This window comes from Aplidium turbinatum, chromosome 6 (genome assembly GCF_918807975.1).
Source record: "Aplidium turbinatum chromosome 6, kaAplTurb1.1, whole genome shotgun sequence".
NCBI lineage: Eukaryota > Metazoa > Chordata > Ascidiacea > Aplousobranchia > Polyclinidae > Aplidium > Aplidium turbinatum.
This window is the reverse complement of record NC_137477.1, coordinates 3,625,180-3,653,160: the sequence shown is the minus strand read 5'-3', so window position 1 is coordinate 3,653,160 and position 27,981 is coordinate 3,625,180. Positions and strand designations below refer to the sequence as shown.

At 38.3% G+C, this 27,981-nt stretch overlaps 1 protein-coding gene across 1 annotated transcript; it reads left to right on the top strand.

Annotated features, from left to right (window-relative positions):
- The first annotated feature begins 9 nt into the window (after positions 1–9).
- Positions 10–26,333, top strand: LOC145772197 (NEDD4-like E3 ubiquitin-protein ligase WWP2). The gene is made up of 23 exons (XM_082584045.1): positions 10–116; positions 326–485; positions 1,008–1,132; positions 1,499–1,636; positions 9,919–10,011; positions 10,848–10,962; positions 11,253–11,368; positions 12,068–12,239; positions 12,458–12,553; positions 12,887–13,034; positions 13,970–14,099; positions 14,446–14,530; positions 15,280–15,411; positions 15,801–15,882; positions 17,405–17,565; positions 18,046–18,205; positions 18,590–18,723; positions 19,222–19,362; positions 19,866–19,986; positions 20,468–20,554; positions 21,578–21,692; positions 23,414–23,486; positions 23,812–26,333. Exons 1-23 carry the CDS (start codon positions 71–73, stop codon positions 23,909–23,911), a joined length of 2,730 nt encoding a protein of 909 aa, XP_082440171.1. The 5' UTR covers positions 10–70; the 3' UTR covers positions 23,912–26,333.
- The last annotated feature ends 1,648 nt before the right edge of the window (positions 26,334–27,981 follow it).

Sequence of the window (27,981 nt, the reverse complement as noted above, 5' to 3'; positions counted from 1 at the left end):
AACTTTACAGGAAACTATTGATTAGAACAATAATTATTTCATTGAAGATATTGCAACATGCAAGAATGACATGGCAGAGACTTCAAACTCTTTTCTATCACAATTGCAAATAAAAGGTGAGCTCAGAACATATCACGACCAACTTTTTGGTCATAAAAGTATGAGTTTAAAACTTTAAATTTAATATATATGTGATAAATACAGATCATGTGTTCCATCTAGGTGTTTCAATTGACATGTTTATTGTTTTATAGTACATTTTATTACATTGTTTATTTAAGAAAAAATAGCTTTTTATTGCTTATTTAAAAAAAATGTTTTTCAGTTTTGAGAGGGACTGTAAAGTCTCTTCCAAACAGTTGGATTTTTGGTCAGTCGAAACCACCTGATTCTTATGTAGCAATCAGTGTTGATTCGCAGCCACCTCGAAAGACTGGAATTGCAAATAAATCTCATAATCCAATTTGGGATGAAAATTTTACTTTGTAAGTTCTACTTGCACAATTTATTGAAATTATGCCCTAACTGTATTCTTCAGTCTTCAATGCTAGTTTCTACAAACAATGAACCGTCTTAACAAAAGTTATATTTTCACCATGGTTCTAGATGACAGTGCTAGCAATGAGATTCAATATACCTTGAAAAATATATTTTAAAGTGGAATTTATTTACTTCCTGAAAACAATTGTGTGACAGTTAATATAGATTTTGTGTGTTGTAATATCTTTGTGGTATAAGTCACAGGAATAGTATGTTGCTTGCATAAAAGTGAACCTTTTCACTGATTAATTTGCACTTTTAAATTTGAAAAATGATTAGAAATTGATGTAATGCATAGGACCTGTGAAAAGGAAGTCAGAAAATTTTCGATTTTGTATCTGAATGTTCAGATTAAATAAAAATTCTTGTCCTCGTTAACAAAGCAGATCAAACTGATAAACCATTGTGTTTCAGACTGAAATAATGTGTTGGCCCAGATTGTTCAATTGTTTTACATGTTCTTCCAGGTTAGTTACTGTCCAAAGTGTGGTGGAATTCAAAGTTTTCAATTATTTTTCTGTGAAATCTGATGTTCTTCTTGGGTCTGCCAAATGTGAAATCAAGAAATTGTTATCAGAAAACAGTGGACGATGTAAGTTTGTTCGAATTTCTTCACAAATCCTTCGAAGTAGGCTAATTAATCTAATTGTTTCTTGAGTTGTAACTTTCAACACAAGTTGTGTAAAACATTTCAATATTATTTAACCAAAGGAACAGAACAAATCGCTCATGTATGTCTGTGGAACATATCTATCTTTCATCGCAATAAGCATTGTTTTTCTCTGTTAACATGTTTCAATATTGCTATTTTGCTTAACAAACATTGCATGAATGCAATATATTGTGCCAGTGATTTGTCATTTGTGCAATACACATAACGAGGGAACTGCGTTTCGAAAGCCGGTTGAAACAGGTCGTTTATATTTACATTTTTGTATTATCAAACTATGTTTTTCAGTGGATAAAGTTGATGTTAATCTTTCCCTGAATAACGAATCTAAAGGCGTTAACGCCGGCGAACTTCAAGTACAGTTCAATGGGCTTCGGGTGTCTCCTAACCACCAGCATCCAGAAGGTTTAACCAATGGAATAACAGGTAATCACTTAGTCTTAGAGTGTAATCAATGTCTAAGTCATTAAACATAGGAAAATATAACATTTTCTGTGCTCCTGACTGCCAACCTGCAAAATATATTTCTCAACGTCTAGTGACGGAGAATCAATGTAAAAACGATATGATTTGCTGATTGGGATGCATGCTACAGTGGTTGTTTTCAATCCTTGCCATACGTTTTGACTTACTTAGTATTATATCAATACATTCAACTTCATTGCAATTTTATTATTAATTTGCTGCTGACTTTCAGCAAGTTTTTTCTTAATCGTTCTGGTACTTCGTTGCTAGAATACAAGCAGTTTGTTGAACCGATGTGCACGTCATTACTTGAAATAGTTGTCTGGTTTTATTTTTGTGTCAATCTTCATCTCAATCTTTGAATGATTTTTCACTTTTTTTAATTTTTAGTCAATAAAGTTGTGAACTTGTGAGCTGATTCTTTCTGGACTTTTTCGATGGTTTGGTTTCTTTTGTTCTTTTTGTATGAAAGTATCATTGTCCATTAATCTTTGACCAGTTGCAATGTTCGATGCATGACTACCAGTTGAGTATTGTGCTGTTAAATTGGCAACTTTGAATAGACGTAATCAATTGTTGATGGAAAATTTCCTGGAAAGAAATTGTGCTTGTAAAAGACAATGCTTGAGCTTCAGAAATCTTTCCAAACAGCCGTTTCGAAGCGATAAAATTGCCCAATATAAATGGAAACAAACGTTCATGAAGGTCTCTGGCCTCGCACAGGCTTGTTAGTTGTTCCATGATAAAGAATTTGATGAAACTGGTTCAGTTATAGATACTCACCTGCCGTTTTTGATTTATGAAATTTTTGACTTCGTTGTGTTTATTAAAAACTTTTACGTTCAGTTAAGCTTGATAAAGTATTCTAGAAACGTAACATAAGAAAATTGATTTTTTGAAGCCTAGCACAGTATTTAGGTAAAAATAGTACAGAAGTCTTTGTCGCTTGTATTGGATTATTTCCCCAACCCTTAGTGTTTTGTTTGGGTTATTTTGCTGACGTTGTCTTTAACAGTATGCCGAGGTTGGTCTGTTCAGTTTAAGATTTGGTGATGCTGTTATTGTACTGTTAACTGGTAAATTAATGTTTATATAGTTTCGGGAGAGAGTTTGCTTTTTTATACCAAAGACAAGCAATACACAACAATCTTCTTCTTCTTCTTCAATTGCCTTGCCTGAACCAGGCATCGACGGCCTCAGATGAATAATTAGACCAAATGTTCCTATTATATGTTGCATGGATGATTGTTTCTGTTTTGTCGTTAAATTGTTCCAGATGTGTTTGTCTTTGTCTGCCAGGTGCCCGCTTTCCAAAAATTTTACCAGTTAAAGAGAGATGCTCCAGTTTTTGCTTTCTTATTACATGGCCGAGAAATTTATATTGTCTGGTTTTCATACTTTTTAACAGAGTTCTGGTTTGGTTCACTTGGTGTAGAATTTCTTTATTTGTTTTCTTTGCCAGCCATGAAATGCGTTGCATTCTACGGAAACACCACATTTCAAAAGCATTAATCTTTTCTGCCATTTTTGTTGAAATATTCCAGGTTTCAGAGTTGTAATGAAAAACAGGATAAATATAGCATTTTAAAACTCTAGATCTTGTTTTGAAAGAGATATTTTTATTGCAAAGAATTGGTTTCATTTGTTGAAAGCTTGCTTTTGCTTGGGCTGTTCTTATGTTGAGTTGCACAACAATAACAAACGTTTTCGGCTTAACTTAAGCCCTCATCAGGAATCTGCAAATATTTACAAACTACAATAAATTTCACTTCTTGACAGTAACTACCGTAGCTAACTAACTAAACAACTAACTAAAAGCATAGAGAAACACGCAACGATTAAAAGCAATAGAGTGGAAAACATACAGACAGACGAAAAACAAATTACATTAAGAAAAGGCAACTGCGTGACTAAGTTACAAATGTTGAACTATTGAATGTTGAACTATTTGTAAATATGTAATATATATACAGTATATACTGTTGTAATGCTCAATCCTGTGTTATTGTTGTGTCTTGCCTGTCTTTGGTATAAAATTAATGTTTATCTGGCAATCTAAACAGCCAAAGAAATTCGACCATCTTAAAATAATGCTAAGGATGGACCTCTATTTGTTGCTCTACCGGGATCGGTAGGTAATCTTTTTATTGACATAGTTCATTTGCGGAGTGTTGGGCCATAACCCCCATTCTGGCCCAATGCACGCAGAAAGGTGACTGTTTATTGAGAAGTCATCTATGTCTGTCAAGAAAAAGGGAAGGCTTCGCTCAACAGTGGGCTAGTGGGCTACCACAGGCTGAAAATGATGATGAAAATAATGTTGGTTTTACTATCAGTCCTTGATGAATTTAGATTTTGCAATCTATATAAGTTAAATTAAAAGTTTGTGATGCTATTGTAAGGTTTTTCAGCATAGGGCTCATAACTTCGTGAATATACAGTATATACTGTACCTCAAGAATGTATCAGGTTTCATATCTGCAGGACAGAATATAGAGCATTTAAGATACTAATCTGAGAGAAAACCATTAAATATCACTGGTTAAGCCTTGTTTTTTAATATTAGTAAATTGTATTGAAGGCTTTCTACTGATTTTCAAAAAAAAAAAAATTTCACATTTGCGCAAACAGACATACACTAGTGTGTGTGCTTTAATACAACTGGAAGTATATACAATTTTAGTTAGTCAAACTTTAGCATGGTTGTTTTACTGTAGGTGACTTGTTCTCGTTGTCTTTAGCTTTTTAGCCACCGTTACTTCCACTTCCATTCCATCATAGTGAATCAAGCAACATAGTGCTGTGATGGGAGCTTCACGTCTTTACTCTACTTTTAATTAGCTGTTGCTCATGCGGAAAATCAATTTATGTAGTTTCGTTTGAGCTGAAAGTTCATTTATATTTCTGCCAAGATCTGACAACGATTAATTAGCGGTTTCGTAAGTTACATTTTTGCTCAAATTGTTTAGTCAATAAAGAAACAAAAGATTGCCTTAATGTTTTTTTACTCAAAAATTGTATGGACTAATTTTGGAAGAATATGCCCTTTCTTTTGGTTACAATTTACATATGTTTACTCTTGTGAGGTAGCCTATGGAGTTGTATGAAAACGTGTAGGTTACTGCTACCAAATGTCTACAAAAAGGCACCAGGTTTAGAATTGGTTGTTTAATGGTTAGAATTTAACCTATAATGGTTGTTCTTGTTAGAGAATGAAGAACTTCAATTGTGATAGACGGAACGTGCGAATTCATTGTGTTGTGAGATGCTTCTTCTATTTTCCTATAAAATAACGGGATTCCTAAATGAGAAGTTTTAGTTTAGCATTTGGTTACTAATGTTGGTTGAAGTTTATATTGCGGAAATATATTTTCAAACGTTGTGCCATTTTCTTGCTTTTTGATATGTTTTCTGCCAACAAAAATTGACTGAAAAATAGTAAGTTTTGCCAGTTTGGTTGTCATGTGAGATGGCACCATGCTAACGCCTGATCAACCATCGCTTGGTCTCAGTGTCATCTACGGAGAATAAACCCGGTTTGTTGCAGGGTGGTTTCTACTGGGTAGGCCTTGATATTAAACATCCATGTTAGTGTTTTCTATTTGTGCTCAGAAACTAGCTAGCTTACAGCGCAGTGGTGTTGGTGTCAAATGTTAAGATTGCATGTTTACTGAGTCGGCCTACCTTGTGGTTTGCACACTGCTCAAAACGTTTGCCTGTAAATGCGTTCTTGTGTGAAACATGCCACTAAGTTTCCGAGTTGTGACGTTAGAAATTGTTGAGTCATTATTTGCACTGCATGCTACTCTGGCTTTGATTATGTACTATGCGCCTGTTAGTTGCTATGTCAGTGTAACTAAAGTCTGAAATAACACGGAATGGCCCGTTTCGGCGAGTCCGATTCGGCGAGTCCGATTCGACTAGTCCGATTCGGCGAGTTCCCTATTCGGCGAGAGCCTTTTTCGGCGAGTGCCCTATTCGGCGAGTTTTTGAAATTTTTAAAAGGAAATTATCGGGTACCGTAGCCTAATTACAATTGCCGTTTTTACATCGTTTTAACGTCGCTAAACGTTGAAATCGTGCAGAAAGGAATAAAAATAAAATGTTTGAACTATTAAATTAAAATTCGTCATGTCAGTTCAGTTATTTTTATTTTTGACCATCCTATCAAAAACAATACACGTCAACATAGCAAAGGTAGAAGCGACAAAAGCGAACGTTAAAACGTGCTTGAATTCGTCATGTCAGTTCAGTTGTTTTTATTTCTGATCATGATATCAAAAACAATTCACGTCAACATAGCAAAGGTGTAGAAAAAGGTAGAAGCGACAAAACGCGAACGTTAAAACGTGCTTGTGACCGAAGTAAGTTATTGAGTTGAAAAAAATTTGGCACGGTCGCAACACCTTCAGAAAAATTTAAGATATGAAAAAAAAATAAAACCAAGAAAATGTTACAAAAAAAAATCATGTTTATGTCTATAAGTTAGTACTTTTGAATAGTTAAAATGATTAGTTTGGATCAACAAATGTGTGACCTACAGCTTAGATTGAAAGGAAATTATCGGGTACCGTAGCCTAGTTATCCCGACCAGCAAAAATTTATTCCAAGAACCCAGTTAGCCTAACAGTTCATTTTTACATTGTAGTAACAGAATGAAAAGGCTAACCAAATGTGTGGCCTATCGTTTTAACGTCGCTAAACGTTGAAATCGTATAGAAAAGAGAACTTTGCTGACTAGGATACGTTGAAACTGAGAAACATTCAAAGAAGCCCTACGATACGTTGCATTTTTAAGATAATGTATTCAGACGTTGAATCAATGTACAAATCAAATGTTATGCTAAATGGGTTTTTGGAACAAATCTTAGGGCTTCTGTGAATGTTTCTCAGCTTCAACGTGTAACATCCATTTATTGAGTTTTAAAAAACTAAGAAACGAAGTGTACCTACAAAACACAAACCATAAATATAAAGCGAACAAAGTAGATCTGTTTCACACAATGAGAAAACTGAGAACTGAGCGCTAACCTGAGAACTGAACGCGTACTGAGAAAACAATCAACGTGAAGCGCTCTAGGCAAGGAAACCAGAACGTAGGAACATAATGTAGACTAAACGTAATTTTACAACACAACGTATCCTAGTCAGCAAAGTTCTCTTTTCTACACGATTTCAACATTTAGCGACGTTAAAACGATGTAAAAACGGCAATTTTTGCTGGTCGGGATAACTAGGCTACGGTACCCGATAATTTCCTTTCAATCCAAGCTGTAGGCCACACATTTGGTTAGCCTTTTCATTCTGTTACTACAATGTAAAAATGAACTGTTAGGCTAACTGGGTTCTTGGAACAAATCGAAAGGCTTCTGTGAAAGTTTCAAAGTATCCTAGTCAGCAAAAGCTCCCTTTTCTATACGATTTCAACGTTTAGCGACGTTAACACGATAGGCCACACATTTGTTTAGCCTTATCATTCTGTTACTACAATGTAAAAATGAACTGTGTTTTTGGAACAAATTTTTGCTGGTCGGGATAACTAGGCTACGGTACCCGATAATTTCCTTTCAATCCAAGCTGCAGGCCACACATTTGTTGATCCAAACTAATCATTTTAACTATTCAAAAGTACTAACTTATAGACATAAACATGATTTTTTTTTTTTTTTTGTAACATTTTCGTGCCAAATTTCTTTCAACTCAATAACTTACTTCGGTCACAAGCACGTTTTAACGTTCGCGTTTTGTCGCTTCTACCTTTGCTATGTTGACATGTATTGTTTTTCATATGATGGTCAGAAATAAAAACAACTGAATTGACATGACGAATTTTAATTTAATAGTTCAAACATTTTATTTTTATTCCTTTCTGCACGATTTCAACGTTTAGCGACGTTAAAACGATGTAAAAACGGCAATTATAATTAGGCTACGGTACCCAATAATTTCTTTTCAAAAATTTCAAAAACTCGCCGAATAGGGCACTCGCCGAAAAAGGCTCTCGCCGAATAGGGAACTCGCCGAATCGGACTAGTCGAATCGGACTCGCCGAATCGGACTCGCCGAATAGTAGCAGACCCGAAATAACACTACCTGCTTGCTTTTGTCCGATAAAATTTTTGTTTGCTAGTTTTCAGTTCGTTATTGATTTGTTAATTTTAGTTTTTCCAATGCTTTGTTCTGTATTCACATAATATGCACACTGCACAGTGCACAGCTTGTTGGATATAATGTTGCACTGGCAATTAGTTTAGTTCATCAGGGTTTTAACCGCCTTATCCTCTTTTTTAATATGTAAGATTTATGCAGCATCTTAATAGCTGAACTGAAAGGCCTTCGTTTTGTAAAATCGTAACCAATCAGACAGTGTTTAACAATATAACAATCTATTTATATCTCTGGAATAAGGTAACCAAATTCATTGAAGATAAGCACACACATGACTCTAAAACTAAACTGTTTTCCACTGAGGTTCTGTACATTGGGGAAACTTAAAAGTCAATTCCCGAGGAAGTATAAATTTCACACATTGTTTTAAGAATTTACCGGAAAATTTTTGATTGTAAGTCATTGCCAGTAAATGTTCACGCAAGGAAGGGCCTCACTTAATCAATTGCCTTCCGTACTTGACATTTTGACTCTTCGCTAAGTACATTATTTCAATTAACATCGATCTTCTCTGTAGAGCAGTGTACAGAGCAACCTGGTGTAGTTCCAAATCAATCATTGTGTAAAAGCATATGTACTTTAATGAAAAACTATTTTACATTGTCGTTGAAACAATTCAATTTTCTTCTTTTTAAGATTATCTCTTTCAGGCCAGACATAAATTGCTACCGTTATGTGTCATATTGTAGATAAAAACTGATGGAAATGCGTGTGTAGTGACAATTTGCATGTTATTTTGCCCATATCCTGGTTTTGTTAAGACTACTCAGAAAACCATCACATATGACGTAAACATGCATTGCAACGTGTGGTAGGAAAGCAATGAAACTTTATGTTCGTTTACTTGCCAATGTAGAGTTACCGTACGTTAGTCACGTGCAGTAGTGTCATATGATGACTTTCTGGTTTTAACTGCCGCCATTGAGTGCCACCATCACTTAAATTGAATGGGTAGATATATACTAGATAGGCTTTCACTAAAGCTCAATAGGAAATAGTAAAACAATTTTACAAATATAGTTTTGGGATAGAGTTGGCTTTCTTGTTCCATAGACAGGCAAGGCACAACAACACAACATTGTTGAGCATTATAGAATGTATACATATATATTATTATAAGTGTTTTACTGTGTGCTGTTATGCCGCTGTTTCACTTTTGTGTTACAACATCGGAACCTACTTCAAACTGGTGTACGATAGTGTAAAAGCTAAACTCGGTTCCCAATGTTTGGATAAATTCAACAGTTTACTGACACATCTGCCAAAATTTGATAACCTAAATTTTGAAACAAATGTACATTCAATATGTTGCAATTATCATCATCAGTCGTCATCTCCGCCTGCAGCAGATTGCGCATCAACATGGGTTATTTGCTTCCAGGAGTGGCGATTTTGAGCCAACTCGCCCAGTGTCGCCAAGTGTTGTAATTATAGCAGTAGGGATATGAAGAGAAGTGGTTTATTAGGGTACATCAAACTAAGTTGTTTTTCCACGTTAATGTTCTTCTCGTGGTGCTGACTTGACCCTGATTTTATATATTATACATGTCATATTGTTTTAGTTTCATAATGAATTTGCAAGTGTTATGGGTCTCAAGTCGGTGTTATGTAGTATTGAAACATCTTTGAAAGAGAAATTAGCGTTTTAAGATCCATTTGAGCCTAAGATCCATTTGAGCCTTCACCTCACAAACGTAGATTTAAACGACCTGTTTTAGCCTGATGCTGCTGGTTCGCTGTGGTGGGTCTGCTACTATTCGGTGAGTTCCTAACCTCTAACCCCTAACCCTAAAACGGCAATGATAATTAGGTTACGGTAGTACGGTACCCGATAATTAAAAATAAAATTGAAAAAATAACCGAATAGGGATCGGACTCACCGAAACGGGCCATTCCGCGCTGTGGTTGTAGCGGTTTACACTTGCTTTTGGAAAACTGTTCTCTAGTCATGTGATATGACGAATGGTGTTGAAGTCAGTGTGTCGTTGTTTCGGCTCGAGGCTGCTGTCTTGATTGCTGTTTGTTGAATTTGTGTGTTGTCAGGTAGCCTTTGTAATAACTTGGTTGTTATTCAGATCAAAACAACCACGAAGATTCAGGATCAACATCCGACGCTCCTCCTATTCCCCCAAGAGTTGCTCCCCCACCTCCCATTCCTCCACGACCAGGTAGGTCATTTTTCTGCCTCTGCTAATTGAACATTCTACTAGAGTCGAATGGAAAGCAAGGAAACCAGTCTTTATGCCCATTTGCATGTGATTGAGCATTGAGCCAAGATCTGCTGCTCTATGTATATCGCTGAAGTCTTTTTGCGTACGTGGCATACGTTTCCACTGCTTCGCTGCACAACTTTATGTTTTAATCACGAAGTGTAACTTGTTGTGTACCTCAGCTGGACGAGATAACTAAATAATGACATTGGGAGTAACTTAGATCCGATTTGTGATGAGCGATTGCTTCAGTTTATTTTATGTTATGGTTAACTTACTTCTACTATTGCTTTCTGTCTTTCTTTCGCGGTCCCATTGCTTTCTGTCTTGTCTGATGTCTTTTCAACGTTTCTTGACAGTGGCCCAATAGATAGATAAATTTACGCTGCGGGAAGTAGCCTACTGGTTTTAGGCATTTACTGCATTTAGTTTAACCTCTAGGTATCTTGTTGCGTGTTTTAATTCTGATTCTTGCTGCTTTACTTTACTCATTTTATCAGTATGTTTTTGTGTTGTGCCATCGTTGCTGAACAGGTTGTATTAACCTGTTTTAGCCACCTTGATAAAGTCAGTCGTGCTGACTGACGAAACGTCGGAAAGAAAAAAAGCTAGTTATCATCTTTAACATCACGAGGTAACCTAGTAAATAGTCACCAGAAGAACGCAAATTAATTTTATTATCAAATGCCTGGTGAACAGTCTCTCTCTGTTTTTATTACTTCTACTAGTTTTTCAAACTTTGATTTACGGTGCAAACGATTTCTATGATGTCAATGTTGTTTGTTTGGTTGCAGAAGTCATCACTAACCCAGCGGGATCCTCCAGTAGCAACAATGCTGCTCCTCAAAATAATAACACCAAACCAGTTCCACCACCCAGGCAGAAGTTATCGCCAACAACCGGCGTAACGTAAGACTTCCGTTTCACATCTAAAATTACCTCGTTTCGAAAGTTACAAAAGTCGAGACATAGACAGCATTTTCTAGTTTTTTGTGGAGAGTAAGAAGTATGCTTTTGATTAAATTATTCAGGCATGCGTTACTCGATTGTGGTAAAAATATTCAACAGGGCGACAGGAAGTAATAGCTAAGTGCTACTGCAAATCATGCTTTAAGACATTGGAAAAAAGATGTAGAAGATAGATATTGTGAAAATATGATCTAAACTAAATCAGGCTTATTAGAATATTTTTATCGCAGAGAATCACAGAATAACGACCGACCGCACACTCAACCAGCCACGGCTTCAAACAGCCATCGTCCTGCGGTATCTCCACCCAATTCTCAGCCTCACAGGCTTGCTCCAGCAACACCAGGTCTGAATGTTTACTTTGTGGCTACAGTTAAATATTTGAATATTATAAAGAGAAAGGCAAACAGAATGGTGCAGTGACTTAACATGGTTTTAGCTCCCAGTAACGGCGCGGTCATTGCTGTGAAATTGTGTCATCGACGGTATTATAAAGTTTGCTTTATGTTGGCACTTGCTAGCGAGAAGTTGAAAACATCTGTTACGCAATAATGCATGGCTAGCGACTGGAAAACCGGTTTCTTTCAGAAATCAGTATTTTTATTATCCAGTTTGATTTTTCTTGTACACAAAACATCATCGAAAGATTTTCCGATTTGAACTTGAATTTGCTTTCCCCGTGCGCGATGAAGTTATTGAATGAACACAGATGACTTGATTCCTGAAGGGATTTTCTTTTGCAATTACTACTACAGCAGATTATTGCTTGCATGTCTCACTAGGTCTCTGTTTAATTCAAAGACTATGAATAGTCGTTTCGCGCTTTCCTGTTATTGTGCTCTTGTAAATTATTAGAAGGTTGTGTTGTTAAAGCTGAGGATTTTATGGTTACGAACGATCATTTTGTCCTTTGATTGACCATTTTGCTTCAGCAAACATGTTTCCTTCATTTCCTGATGGTCAGCCCAGCTATATTTCTTGACAAGCCACCTCAAGCTAGAAATAACGTGAGCATTCCTTTAATTCCACGTTATATCATTTCCAGTGTTGCCATCACCGTCTAATCATATGGCTCCAAGCACTTCTCGAGCTTCACCCTCTCCCAGAGTTTCTCCTACCCCACAGACTGGTTCTAGCAATGAAGCATCGGTGTCTTCATCAACTTCATCTGTTGTGGCACCACCAGGAAATTCCCAACAACCTCCGTTACCGCAAGGGTAAATTAGCTTAATCATTAACGTTTATTAAACTTTATTTGTTTATTCATGCTTTTATGCGATTTTCAGTTTGTACGGAATTGATTTGTTTGAAGTATTGCTTACATATTGTGTGGTGACATGTGGTACATTCAATGCACAACGGTTTTTTTTGTTTATATGGTTATCAAAACTACCTTAAGAATTTATTCTCCGTCTTATTATCGGCCTTTCTGTAGGTGGGAGATGAGGGTGGACAGAATGGGCAGGATTTATTACGTCGACCATAACACGAAAACGACCACTTGGGAGCGGCCGGAGCCTTTGCCCCAAGGGTAAGTAATGGTTAGAGACGTGGCTGTGTCATGAAGTGAAGGGATTGATACGACAGTGGTTTTGTTATCTTCATGGCCAACATCAGACGGTCAACTTCCATCATTATTTTGTCAAAAAAATTAAGTTAAATACGCAAAGTTTTACGCCTAAACAAACTGGGTGAAGTTAATTTACCTAAAAAAAAATTCTTGAAAAGCTCCCAACTGGTAATTATGTTGTTGAAAGTGTTTCACACCGTATCCACGTATCCATGCCCTGGTTGGGTGTCGAACTAACGTTCCCGTAGCCATATAACTGAAAGGTCTTGTAACGGTTGCTCTGTTGATCTTTAGCTGGGAACGAAGGTTGGACAATAGACAGAGGATTTATTACGTTGATCACAACACTCGCTCGACGACTTGGCAGCGACCGACGCTACAAAGAGTGCAGAACTTCACAGACTGGAGAAACCAGAGAGAGAACATGCACAACCAAAGACAGGTGCCCAGCTTGATGTTTGTTTGTAACAATTAATTCATCCAGTTTGTAGATAAATGCGACATCCTTCGGTGTTAAGAACACAGTGGTTTTGATTCTCCTAGTGGTCATAATTATCCGTGTTAACTTTCCGCATGGTGGGAGAAGTCTCTACCATACAATTACGCTAATTATCTTATAAGAAATTCTATGCTGGGGTTGCCAGGTAACTGTTTGTGTGCAGGCTCCAATATTACGGTAGTCATAAAGGTTTGCTGTAAATTGACCTGCTAAAATGAAAATAGTAGATAGTGTTTGGAAAACATTGTTTAACTAAAGTGATTTCAGAATTCTCAAATGCATGTGTGGTGTGATTACTGTGACCAAATAGCTTGCTTCTAACAAGCGCCTTTTGAGAGTTTATTTATGGTTACGGTATATCGATAAACTGCCCTACGAGCAAGTCACTAAACTGCAGTCAAATCAGTAATTTTACTTGACTAAGCATCTGGCAGGAAAGTTCGTCAGTAACATCAGTTTACTGCGCCAAGACGTTCCAAACGAATTTTGGTTACTTTCAACTCAAATATTTTAGTTTGTATTTTCGTCTTGTGTCTAATTTTCGAGTGAACGATTTTGCTTCTATAAGAATGAATTAATTTCGGACACCTCTAATCCTCGCGCAAATATTGTTTGCGTAGTCTTGTGTACTATTGCCTTGGTTTGTGATGCTACATCCTCAAACGCAGGATCAAACCGCTGCTGCACAGTACCCATAAATGTTTCAATGGAAAAGCTTTACTAATGTTTAGTGTTGGAAGCTTTGAAACACTGCACAATATAGGGAGCTCTGGAAAAACTTACGATCTGAGCATTTAGTTTATCAAAGGCCGCATCGGCTATGGTAAATTTTATAACAACGTTCTATAATGGCACAAACACTCTGTTAAATGTTTTAGGCGTTCAATCAGCGATTCTTAGTTGGTCAATCCGGGGAGTCTGCGGCCCCCTCCGCTTCATCCTCGACTGCCTCCTCATCCTCTACCCCCCAAGCTGATGATGGGTTAGGACAGATGCCCAAGGGTTGGGGTAAGTGCTGTAACAATTTCAGTTTCTCAAGTTGAAGTTATTTACAATTTGTCTAAAACCCAGTTTAGTTTATCCAACTTGCATTGCTAATTACAACCTCAAACTGTTAACCTCGGTGACCGTGCCTGCGTCAATGGTTCAAAGCCTTCACAAAGAAGTATGAAGACATGTCAGAGTTAAGATTAGAAGGAAAATGTTCGGATTTGAGGATGAACTTTTTTTAGTTTTACCTGTTGATCCTTTCCTTTAATATAATTTCTTTACTTGATTTCTGGTTGTACCAACATTCTGGGATGTTATAACGACATGAGACATTGTTGCAACTCATGTCTATCCCGCTTCACAGAGCGACGAATGGAGGCAAACGGCCGGGTGTACTTTGTCAACCACAACACCAGAACTACGCAATGGGAAGATCCAAGGACTCAAGGGTTCGTATCTCGGCCTAGGATAGTTTTTGTTTTTTGCATAATAGTCTTGAGCTGGTTATAACATTTGGCAAGCGACTGCTTTGCGGATGAATGTTTGCATACAGACAGAAGTAAGGGCAGCATTTGGGTAACATCCACAATGCAAGATTTTTATTTTAAAACTCGTGGAGCATCTAGTTTTGCACAGTTTTATCATTATTTAATGTTAGTGCTACGTTGTACTCACTGAGTCATTCAAAGACCTCATCTCCATTGACTGGCTTGGTAGCTCGCTGTGTCCATTATATTTATGGCCGCTTGGTCAATTTCTCTGCAGACTTTGAATCGATGCGAAAGGGGATTTCCCACCTGGCTGGCCTCTCGCTTTGGGTTGTTCGTGCGGCTGTGTCGTCTTTATCTCCACATTTGGTTTTGTCCCCACAAATGGGGTCGATTTTTTCTTTGCAGTAATTGTCTCTACCCCCTCCCCTCTCTCCATGTCATCTATCCACCAATAATATTTTGAAAATACCCTTTTTCTTTCACTTTTCGTGCATAAGAGGTACGCGGATGAATATGACACAACAATGGTGACTGCGTGTGCGCCTTCGACTACACACCTGTCGTCAGGGCCTGGGACAATTCAAACGAGATCGATTCGGACTCTGAGATTTTCTCAATTTGAACATTTCCACAAACATTCCCACAATCAAAAAGTTTAAGTAAACCTCATCTGGTGTTGGTTTGATGAAAATTGACGTGATCTTCAGGATGGTCAACGAGGCTCCTCTTCCTCAAGGATGGGAGATGAGGTTCACCAATGAAGGGATCCGATACTTTGTGGACCATAATGATAAAACAACAACCTTCACTGACCCAAGATCCGGGACCAAGTCATCAGGGTTTGTCTTATATTCCATTATTCCTTGTGCAATGTTTATGAGTGAAATTTCAAAATATTCTGTTTTTAAATTGGGTGTATCAGTCCAAAAGACAAACATTTTTCTAAAATTATGTGCAATAGATGCGTAGCGATTCGGCTTCCGAAAGTAAATTCTCAAAACTACCGTAAAACTACAGTATGGCAAACATGGCACATTTAGTTTTAGTGTGACGATGTATCCTCGTTTACTTTGAAGGGTATACTCTCCTCCGTATATACCGTACGCCAATGGTATTATACATTCACATGTCACAGTACACGGTGGGCGTGGTAGGCTATTATATTTGCTTCAATAAATAGACTTCAACTTCTTTAGAATTATAAATGCTTGTTGCTTTTCCTCTGCAGAAGAACAGGTTCTTATGGAGTTCCAATCGCCTACGAGAGGAGCTTTAAATGGAAGCTGGGCCAGTTCCGATATCTTTGTCAGGTGGGGCTTATGACGTCACAAAACGTAATACTAAACAAAACGTAGTCCAAAGTACCCAAGTCCCCAACGGCGGAACAGGCGGATGAAGCCAGCCAGGCTCAACGACTGTGAAGGCGGATGAAGGCTGCAGCATGCCACCAGCTCCAATCGTCTTGGCTTGCCTTGCCATTGGATAAAGCTGATGGCTTTGTCAAGTTTATGTGTGCTTGTTGAGTGTGCGCCATCAAGTCCACGCTAATCAATTCACGCACAGGCGTCTTCGCAAGACACTCAAACCTAACGGCGATCGATAATGCATAACGGGAACAGGCAAGTGAAAGCTGGAAGTTTCTAGTGCGGACCCGACACGTTAGTGGTGGTAATGAAATATGTAACTGAAATTTGGAACCTGGAATGTTAGGACTCTAATGGATAGCTTCAGCTCAAATAGAAGAGGTTGAAACAGTAAGCATTGAGTCCCGCATTATTCGAAATCAACTCAGATGGTGCGGGCATGTAGTGCGAATGCCAGATCAGCGTCTCCCTAAGCAAATGTTCTACTCGGAATTGGCTAAGGGTAAACGTTCAGTAGGTGGACAAAAGAAGCGGTATAAAGACTCACTGAAGAGTAATCTTAAAATGTGTAACATCAATTACACAAACTGGGAGGAAACCGCAGAGGATAGGCTGCTTTGGAGATCTGCCACTCGTGAAGGTGTTGCCACGTTTGAGAAGAGCAGATCTAAAAGGTTAAAAGAAAGATGAATGCAAAGAAAAGAACGACAATTACACCAACAACCAACTCTTCCAAAGGATCTTAAATATACCAAATGTAACCGAACGTTTAAAGCCAGGATTGGACTCATTAGCCATTTAAGAACTCACCGTTAGCTTTTATTTTATTGCGAAGGCCATCATCCTCGAAGACGAGGGATAGCCATCATGACGTCACAACGACGATAATCAAATAATTTGTTGTTATAAACTTGAGCCGTCGCTATGTGGCTACAATTGGTGCGGTATTAACAAGGTCCGCTATGTCGAAACAGTCTGCCGCCGCGAAATGCTTTTCAACGTTGGACGGGTACCGCTGTGGTATAGACATTCATGTACTACAAGTACGCAACTCTGCTCTCACACTATAGTATAGAACTAAATGGCATGGTATTCAACAAGGTAAACAAAGAGCGCGATAGTTCGTGTTGGTGACTTTTTGTAAAACTTTTTTAGAACTGAGCAGTGAGCACAAACTTCTTGGTTTTTAATTAAAATTTGCATGTTGGTGAATTCCACGTTTAAAGTTGTCATTTGTTTTTCGTTTTCCTGGTTCACTGTCAGTTCCAAAGTTCAAGGGAAATTCGTTGCACGCTTTTTTGTCGTTTCTACATGACATAGAACCTGGTCATTACCAGCAAAGTCGCAACTGCCCTCATGCTTTCTGTCTCGCACGACTTTGAGGGAAACTTATGAGGGGATACTAAAAGCTCAATGTAAACATCTTGTCCTCTACTCTTAACTGATTATTTATTATTTGCTTGTGCAGTCTAATGCTTTGCCAAGCCATGTCAAAATCAACGTTACACGACCTAATATCTTCGAGGATTCTTTCTCACAAATAATGCGGTTGCAAGCTTACGATCTTCGGAGGCGTCTCTACATCATATTCAAGGGGGAAGACGGGCTGGATTACGGTGGAGTTGCGAGGTATTGTCCGTGACTGATGAACTTGATGTTTTCTTGCGTTACTTACACTAACTCATTCTTCTTCTTGCTTATGAGGCAGCAATTCAGGCAACACCTCCCAATTGTTGCAACCAGAGTAATGTCTTCATATCTGGGTCTATGAGATCCACAATCCACATGTTCAGCAGGTCGAAACAACTCATTTCGATCAAATATCGGTTTTTTGAATATCAGAGTTGTGCACATTAACGCAATTGGACGTAATTGTAAACGTCTATTCTACGTAAGCTTTTGGTGCATTGTTAACAGCCTCAATTTTCTTGATATAAAAAATACAATGGTGCAAAATACGAAGCACATAACTGCTGCTAGCAATTCACCTATTTATACTGACGCAAATCGATTACTTCAAATACATGTTTGCCTGGGTTAGGTTTACATGATCAGAAAGGTTCATTTAATCTCAAGTATTCGTTTAGTTTATTTTTGTACAATTTTCAGGGAGTGGTTTTTCTTGGTGTCCCACGAGGTCCTCAACCCAATGTACTGCCTCTTCGAGTACGCTGGTACCGCTAACTACACCATGCAGATCAACCCCGCATCTACCATCAACCCCGACCACATACACTACTTCCGTTTCGTCGGTCGCTTTATTGCCATGGTGAGTTGTGGAAGAAGATACCACCCATATTAGTACTAACTAAACTGTTGTGAAACGCCATTACAGTGGATTTACGACAATTTTCCACACCATCGATGACGTGTATGTGAATGAAACCGTTCAAGTACAATAGTAGATATTTGCAAATTGCCAAAAAATGTTGCTTTAATTGGTTTCTCAAGAAGTGAAACTTCGTGACCGGGCTAAGACTTTTAACTTCAGTTTAAATATTTGAGTGTACAGGTCTCTCCATCCTTATTTGCTTTAAAAAGGTCTGGTCTTCATCCCGAAACATCTTTCTATTGAAGATTTTTCCTATTTTCTATAGGAAATAACTTGTTTGATCCTTTTGTTACTCGAAAAAATGTTTCATTTCCATTCCAGGCTCTTTACCATGGCAAGTTCATCGACACCAGCTTCTCACTGCCTTTCTACAAGCGGATGCTTAGCAGGAAGCTTACCATCAAAGACATAGAATCCGTGGATGAGGAGTTCTATAATTCTCTTGTCTGGATACGGTTGGTTGAGGCTTTAGTTGCATAGATTTCAATATTTTCTTTACTTGTTATTTGTTATTTCTTCCACTTCCAGTAGTCGTTCATCTTCAGCACGTTCCGTCTGTCCAGATAGGGGTGACTTTTTTATGAAAATGTTTGCTTTTGTTGTGGTATAACTTTAGGTTATATTTCCTTCACTTCTGCGTTGCTATCTTCACTTGTACTTTAATGCGGTACATTTTTGTTTAACTGCCAGATATAGATCTAAGGAATGGATGGTGGTTTGAAGATATCCTCATGAAAATGTTTAGAACTGAAGTGATGCCGAGAGAACACATTTCTTTCAAATGTTTTCGTTTCGAAACAGTTCGTTGTGAGTTCGAAACGAAACATACTAGCGACTGATCGCAGCGTACAACATGTGCTCAATGCAAATATATGTGGAATCAAAAAAAAGATTAAGAAAAATAGGAAATATTTTGTTTACATGAAACCTCTATGATAACAAACATCTTTCAGAGACAACAATATCGAGGAGTGTGGTTTGGAGCTTGACTTTACCATGGACTTGGAAGTTCTAGGAAAGGTGGACACAGTTGAGTTGAAGGAAGGAGGAACAGACATGGCCGTCACGGAGGAAAACAAGGAAGAATATATAAGGTGAGCTGTGGAAAACAATGCTTTTGCAAAAATTCTATGTAGTTTTTATATTGCGCTGCATTGTGGCAATATGTCATCCATCCATCGCACGTAATTGTAGCGCTCTGCAAGGGCTAGCACTTTCGCCACTCGAAACCGCCCCTGAATCAATTCCCTGAATGTTGTGTGCAAAGCAAGAACGAAATAATTTTCCATTAGCCTTTTGTATATCTCGACACTGAACAATACGCTGCTCTAAAGAGAAATGCCTACAGCCCTTTGGTCTATTGCCTATTGAACTAAAGGGAATTTCTCTACAAGGAATCGAACCCATACGTGACGACTCAGAAGCACTATTAAATTTTAAAATTAAGCAAGAGCGGTTTCATCTGAGATAGCAAGCACTGTAATAGTGAAGTCTGTATTAATAGATAGTAGATTCGTGCACTTTTCGTCACTTGCCGGTGAAGTGCTTTCGGATAATGACGTTAGAAATCTCATTATCCCAATCTGTGACGCCACAGGCTGATGATCGACTGGCGATTCTCTCGCGGAGTGGAGAAGCAGACGAAAGCTTTTCTCGACGGTTTCAACGAAGTTGTTCCGTTGCAGTGGCTTCAGTATTTCGATGAAAGAGAACTAGAGGTTAGATTTTCAATAATTTTTTTTGCCACACCCAAACGATAGTAAGTTGCCCATAACAGAGTTGCCAGGTACCCTAAAATTCGGACAAAAAAGACCTAATTTTAAATTGACCTAATTTTTTATCTTGTGGCCAGTGTTTAATTTCCTGTGACATCAGTGAAGTGCTGGAACATAAATAAAACGTGTTTTATTATTTCTCCTAAAACTCCCGGCTTTCGGACTAATAATGTCCGAGATTCTACATGATTACCTGGCAACCCTGACCCTTGGACCTTAATGATTCGAATCTTACCGACGACCTTCTGATTACAAGCTGGACTGATAAACTAAATGCGTCAGCGACGTTTCTAATGCGGCTGAATGTTATTTGTTAATTTTGATTCATCAAACCGATTTCTTCGGACCAAGATTCCTTTTTTCATGCAGCATAAAATCAATGGTTAGTCATAATAATATTTATAACAAGTTGATCTTCTTTCAGCTGATGCTTTGCGGGATGCAAGAGTTTGATGTGGACGACTGGATGAAGAACACCATCTACCGGACGTACACGAAGAGCAGCAAGCAGGTGAGTGAAATCGTTAGAGTGCGGTGCTCAATTATGAGAGGCATCGGCATTATGATGCAAGAGTGGATTGACGCAGGGTTAAAATTTCTTAACTTTCCCTTTCTATTGTCACATAACAAGCAAAACTTTATTGAACTTTCTGCTAAAGTTGCTGGTTTACAAATAATTTCACTTCTACCAAGGAAGTACTTGGGATTTCACTTCTACCAAGGAAGTACTTGGGACTGTCTTTGTATTGGCTGGGAGTGGGTAGAGCTTTGCGTGGTTTCGATTGTCACACAGCGAGTAAAAGTTTATTGACTTTTCTTAAAGTTGTTGTTATCCCAATAAAATCCCCTTGCCCACAACACGAACCAAGGAAGTATTTGAGATGTTCTTGTATAGGCCGGAACGACCAAGAAGATTGTGATCGCTGTAGAGCGATGTGACGCGTTGCTTTTAGATTTTAATATTGTGAAGTAAACTGTTATTTGCGGTTGCTTGTTTGCTGACAATGGTTTTTATTTTCTTCCATCCCAGACAGCAAATCAATCGCTTTTTACATTGATTAACATCTGTAGACGTTGAATCAACGTAAAAAAACGACTTACCTGCTGTCTGTGATTGTCTCAGTTCAGTAGAAGGAGTTGTATCGCTTTCTTTAACAATTGAAAGCGCTTGTCGACATCAGTTAAATGTTCTCTAATGTAAAAGTAACGTTGCAAATTGCTGGCAGCTTGAACCTTGAACAATGCATCTTGCTGTCGCTTTTGATAGCTTTCCAGACAGCTAAATATTTTACAATAAACAATTTTTACCAGCAATGCCTTCCATTCAAGAAAGTTCAATATTTTACCACAACGGTTTGAACTGAACAGTTTTTATGTGTTTTGCGGACGAGTGGTGATTGGCACTCACAGGACAAGCTTAAGTGCCGCACTCATTCTTACCACAATAGTTTGAAACCACTTTTTGGTATTTTTCACGTTTGTGTAGCGATAGCGCCATCAAGCGACATTTATATTGTGTTGTTATTTCCTCCAGGTGGTCTGGTTCTGGCAGTACATCCGTGGAATAGACAACGAGAAGCGAGCCAGGTTCCTGCAGTTTGTAACCGGAACTTGTCGGATTCCGGTCGGAGGGTTTGCGGAACTGCTTGGTACGTATTCCAGGGTGTCCGACGTTTTCTTCGTAAACAGTTTTTCGTAAAACAATTGTTCGTAAGCAATTCTTCGTAAAAGCAATTCTTCGTAAAGCAATTCTTCGTAAAGCAATTCTTCGGGCATGCAATTGACGGTAATACTAATTGTTCGTAAACAAATGTTCATAAAAGTTAGGCTACAGCTTTTTTTTTAAAAAACAGTTACAATTGTTTACGAACAATCAATTAGGGTAGCCTATATGCTAGAGATGTGCTAATTGTGCTTAAACACATAATTGTGCCACTGAAAGAAATCTGCAGCTCCTTGCCCGTTCAAAGCACTGGTATGCTGACGGCACCTTCAAGACAGTGCCTTCACTGTTTGAACAGCTTTACACAATACACGGACTGACGGAAAACACTTCAGTGCCTCTGGTGTATGCCCTGCTGGGGGACAAAAGGAGATGGACATACATTCATGGAGTTGTTACCTGCTGTTGCTGTTCCAGAGACAATCATGACTGACTTTGAGATGGCCATGGTCAATGCAGTAAGCAGAGAGTACCCACTTTCAACTCACCGTGGCTGGTTCTTCCATTTGTGCCAGTGCATTTGGAGAAAAACGATGGGAATGTATTACCAGATGTTGCTCAGCCAGTAATTGACTACTTTGAAGACACTTGGGTTGGGCGCCCAGATCGTCGTCAAGGGCGCCGTTCTCCAATGTGATGGCGTCCTCAGTGGCCTTCCCAAAACTAATAATAGCATTGAAGGATGGCACAGAGGGTTCATGTTCCAGGTATCTGCAAATCATCCAGATATTTAGAAGTTCATATCTGCAATCAAGCGAGAGCAAAACCTAAATGAGGTTCGCATTGAACAGTATGTCAGTGGCCAGGCAGGACCCCCTCCAAAGAAGAAGTACAAGGACAGTGCAGAAAGACTAACTAGAGTCGTCCGAACTTGGCGTCAAGACTTTCAAGATGATGAAATTTGTGATTAGCCTACTTGCGTGGAATTGCACACAATACTTCATACTAAACTTGGCTTGTGGACAATTTGTACGAAGTTACTTAAAGTAGTATTGGTAGTGTTAGCAAAGAATTGCTAAACACAGACAATTGTTGTATTCCAATAAATAACAAAAAATGCGCTTTTTCATTGTGCTTATTTGTTTATGTCTCGTAACTTGGTTATTCAGGAAAATTTGCATTATGCACCTTCATCGGAAATTGTAAGACAAACCTTGCTGTTGCGAAAAATTGTTCACGAACAATTCACCTATCACCTGTTTACGAACAATTCACCTATACGAAGAATTGATGTATACGAAGAATTGCTTTACGAAGAATTGCTTTACGAAGAATTGCTTTTACGAACAATTGTTTACGAACAATTGTTTTACGAAAAACTGTTTACGAACAATTTACCTATAACCGTATTCCAGGGGTGACTGCACCGTCTGAAACAATTTGTATCTAAATTTTAATCCAAAACAGGTTATGATAGCTTGAACATGAGTTTCCATAGACCCTATGTGACATCATCAAAACAACGCAATCTGATTGATGAGAAGTATTGCATTACAATTGCGTCTTTAAATTGCTTCTTCTGTGCCTGAGAAAGCTAAGCTGTGTGATTTGACAGTAATGTTAAAACGACGTAACAGCAGCATCTTTGGCTTGCTGGGTCATCACTTGCATGTTATGACGAAACAATGAGATGTCAATGCATCACAGGAAGCAATGGACCGCAACGGTTTTGCATCGAGAAAGTCGGAAAGGAAACGTGGCTCCCTCGAAGCCATACTTGGTAAGGACCTAGAAGATTTATTATTATGTTTAAACTTGTTTAAAAGCAAATGCTGGCTTCTTTATGCTGAATGAACATCTCATCTTATAAGACTTAAGGTATTTAATCAAGGCAATGTCGTTAGCCTATTTGTAAATTTTTCTGTAACATTTCAAATTTGAATCCAATGCCCATCAATCTTTCAGGTGCTAAGCAGAGCCTCAGTATTTGTAGCGAGAGGATTTCAGATTTTTGTTTTCTTTTGCATCATGACAGTGTCGTGGTGTTGCTGGGTATTGTTAGCTCATGATCTAATAAACAATTACGTAATTCTTGTTTCTTCCAGTTTTAACCGGTTGGATCTGCCTCCGTACAAAAGCAAGGAACAACTCGAAGAAAAGCTTAATTTTGCAATAGAAGAAACCGAAGGGTTCGGCCAAGAGTGATTTAAAGCCACCAAAATTGGGTCAAGACGACCTTATTGCGTCTGTGTCATATATGCAATTGTTGCCGGACAACATGGATGCTCCTCATATGTTTGTTACCTTGATATGGGTCACTTTTACAATTGGCTGAATAGATTTAGTGTCAGTCAACGAATAGTTGATCTCAAGTATTGGGCATATATCAACGAATAGTTGATTGTGCTCTATTTGGTTTACAGATAAACACGGTTACTCGCCCGCCTGATAATTGTATATCTTTTATAACCATGAACATTGTTAATTCCAAAGCAGCCCTGAGCGTTAGCTTACAATACGGATAGTTGCATTGTTCGGACATAACAAGCATTGTAAGTTGCTCACGCGGAAGAAGTCGGACCCATTGACCTGGACTGAAATGTTTCAGATACAAGTGCTTTCTGATTAGGCAAACTCACATGGCGCCTTTGAATGCTACAGCTTCCGTATCCACAAGCTGTGTACAGTGTGAACCTTTCATCGAAACCCTTTTTATGTACGTAAAATGGTGATTCCAGGTGTTGTCGTTGAAATCAGGTATGGGTGTTGCCCTTGCTCTGTCCTTTCCACAACAGCATACCCACGTGGTGCAAAGTGTTTTGGGAGAAAATTTTCAGCTGCTGTGACGTTTTGTCTGTCTTGAATCTTATTTCTTGAAGTTAAGATTTGAATGAAAGCTAGTGTTTATTATGCACTCTTGGCTCAGAAGGAGTGCATGCAAAAGATGGGGGCACCTTTGCTTTAAAACACTCGGTTGGAATCGCTTTTGTCGAATTAACCTGCACTGTTGTTTTGTTTGCATTTACCTTGTACAGCTAAGCTTCATGAAAAGTGGAAAGGTTTAGATAATCTTTCGTTGTGTTAAGAGGTTGACAGTTGAAGACTTACTTGCCGAAATAAGGGATTTTGTTTCTTTTCCCAGTAAGCCTCTTCATAACTTTACAATTGCATCGTTGGTTAAAAATCTCCTCGTGCACTTTTAGGTTTCCCCCATGGTCCTGTCCACTTCGTCCTTGTAACAAGGTTTGGAATTTTAAAATCTCTTTAAAATTGCTAATGTTTTCTCTCCCAATTACATTGCTATTGTTTTTAATTGTTTACATTCAATGCAAAGTGATGACGCGCCGCTTTGTTTCATCTCCTAGCAACACTTAGTCACTGAAAGAAGATGGCGACCTCATGCGGTGACTCATTGTAGGTTCAACTTGTGAACCGCCATGTTCTCTTAATCAACGATCTTGGTGAATTATTACCCGCTCACTTTTTCACCGTAGTTGCGCCATTGCAATCGACGCATGCACTGTATGACGCGACAATATGAGGCCATGGCGATGTGTCATTCAACATGTCTTATCGAAGTTACGTGTTACCAATATTTTCCTTGTATCTTTAAAAAATTGCTTTTCACATATCTATTCACTTGTGAGCTGTGTAGCTTTGACCTATCCGAGGTTTGTTGGGCTGTTCAGTAGGTTGGACAATAGAACCTGGGTATTCGCCGTAGATAGAACCAGCCGAAGTCGGTTGGTTTTTCCCCACATGTATGGTGTGCCATTTGTAACTTGTCATCAGCGTGTCGGGAAGAGATTTAAATTTGGAAGAAGGTTTTACTCAAATTTCTAAACGCTTTTTAGTGTAGTTTGTTAAGGATTTTCTTCCTGAGCTAGAGGACTCCACTTTAATTATTTCGTTTCCAAATCGACTTCTAACCGTTGGAACTTGATATGCCGCGCGAATTCATTTGCGATTATTTTTATGCACTTTATAAGGATTGTGCTACAATAATATTGTAACTTCTAGTATTCAATTTAAAACTTGTCGCGGCCAGCAAATCTGCCTTTTTTGCCATTGAATAAACATCTGTAGTCGTTGGATCAATATAAAAAGGCAGATTTGCTCACACGGTCTTTCCAGTGTTGTAGTACCACTCACGACATGTGTATATATAAAATCTCTATGTACCGTGCATGAAACTTTCCAGTCGTGGTTTCAGCCCAGTTGTACATTAAAGTCCATTTCAGTTCTAAGTGAGCTACTGTCGCATTTTGTTTTGTTAATTAGCTGTGTTCGGTGTTGCCCATTGTTTTGTTTCGTGCGATTTTTAGCTTTTGTTCCGCGTTGTCAATTTCCCCCTTCTGCGCTGACCTGATAGGTCAGCAGACGTTGATATAATGTAGAAAAACGTTTGTTTTCGTCACTTGTGAGTAATATTTTTTTGCCCCTAAAAACATACGAGCGATATTAAAACCGTTTTTTTTGTAAATACTACATGTGCAAAACGGTGTAACCAGTTGGTTATATTACGCTGATTTTACGCAGTATGACGCTGAATCAACGTCTTAATGACTATTTCCAAACTGGGTCTTATTTTTGTTGTGCATTTCATAACACGCGGACAATAAAAGTACCTTGGAAACGAATCAACCTTAAATCTGTCATCTTGCAGCAAAACCTTACTGGCGGGCGCCTTCAACCCAGACAGCATAAACGGTTATTTCTACGTCTACTGACGTTGGATCAATGTAAAAATGGCGGATCTTGTTGTCCCTCAATCAGGGCTTTTAAGACGTCCTCTTCCAGGCTCATGTAAATGTTTTAAAAGCTAGTGTTGGTAATCAGTACTTCATTCTTTCATCAGAAGTAAAAAATTCTCCATGATTTTTATGACGGCTTGTTAGCGAAAGGTATCAAATGCACCGTTTTAGTGATGCCAGCATGTCACTCTGTTCCAGCATATTTTTCCGTAGCTACAATTTGCATTATTTTGTCATGTTAAGATTTTATTTTTCACATTCAGCCATCATTTTATTTGAGTTCTGAAACAATTGCACAAGTTCCCATATGCTATACTTAGGCCTATGTTCTGGCCAAGTCCTGACTGCATTTCTTCGACCAGTCTCGCATGTGAAGAAACTTCAATTCTTGTCAGTGAATTTGAAGTTGTCAAACGTGCTAAATTTATTTAACTTGTAACACCAATCAAGTTCAGTTTCAAGACTTTGCAAATCACAATATTAATCTTTGACTATTTCGCAACCAAATCTTTTGACCGGAAAACATATTTTTTTGTAATCCTAAATTAGTTTAACCAATCATACTGTTGTCATTTTCAGACGAGACCCAATCATGGCAGTTTTGCGTATTTACAGAAAAGGTTCTCTCATGGTCCAGGCAGGTGGATAATACTTTCAACTTCAGTGGCCAGATCTGCGTTGACTGTTCAAACAGGCTGGCATGTAGGCTACAAAACTACGACACGAACAAGCTTCAGAAGTTGTTTCTTTATCGAAGCATACATATTTAACTTTAAGCAATGATTTACCCTACAAAGGCAGTTATTTTTTTTGGCCTATTTTAAGCCCCAAATACTAAAATGTACCTTATTACAGAAACTAAACTATTTTGATATGAATGGAAACGCTGTCACTGGTAATTTAAATGTTCCTGGCGAAGACGCTCAGTCATTTCGCTACCCAGTAGAAGAGGCTTCTGTGCTTGGAATCAAATCGGCCGTGCAGGATTTACAGAAAGAAATTGGAAGCCGCTTAACTCAAATTATCGAAGATGACAAGGCGAAAGAACCCAAGCAGAAGAAACCAAAGACCTCTTAGCAAACTTTTTATTCCGCCAATGCATTTATTCAACTCCCAGCGCTGTGGACTCGAAGTGATCGCTAACAGACGCTATTTCAGAGTGTGATGCTCAACACCGCAATCGTGTCGTGTTGTAAGAATTGTTAGCGATACTGTATCAACCGAACCTTTTGAAAATGTTTATAACGCCATTTTTATGTGATATTTAAAAGTCTTTTTTAACTGTATTTTTACCCCAGCCAACTGCAGACGGTCAATTTTTGTAAAAAAATACTGAATTATTCTTCTTCTTTGGGTCTGGCACAGTTGTGTGTTTATAAAATTTGTTTGGCAAGTTACATTTCGTCAAGCAACGAAATTTTAAACAAAGGCTGCCGAACAACTTTTAAAAACTAAATCCTCCGTCGTGGTTCAAAACTTCTACAAATAGCCTATGCGGAATTAATACTTCAAACAGAATCG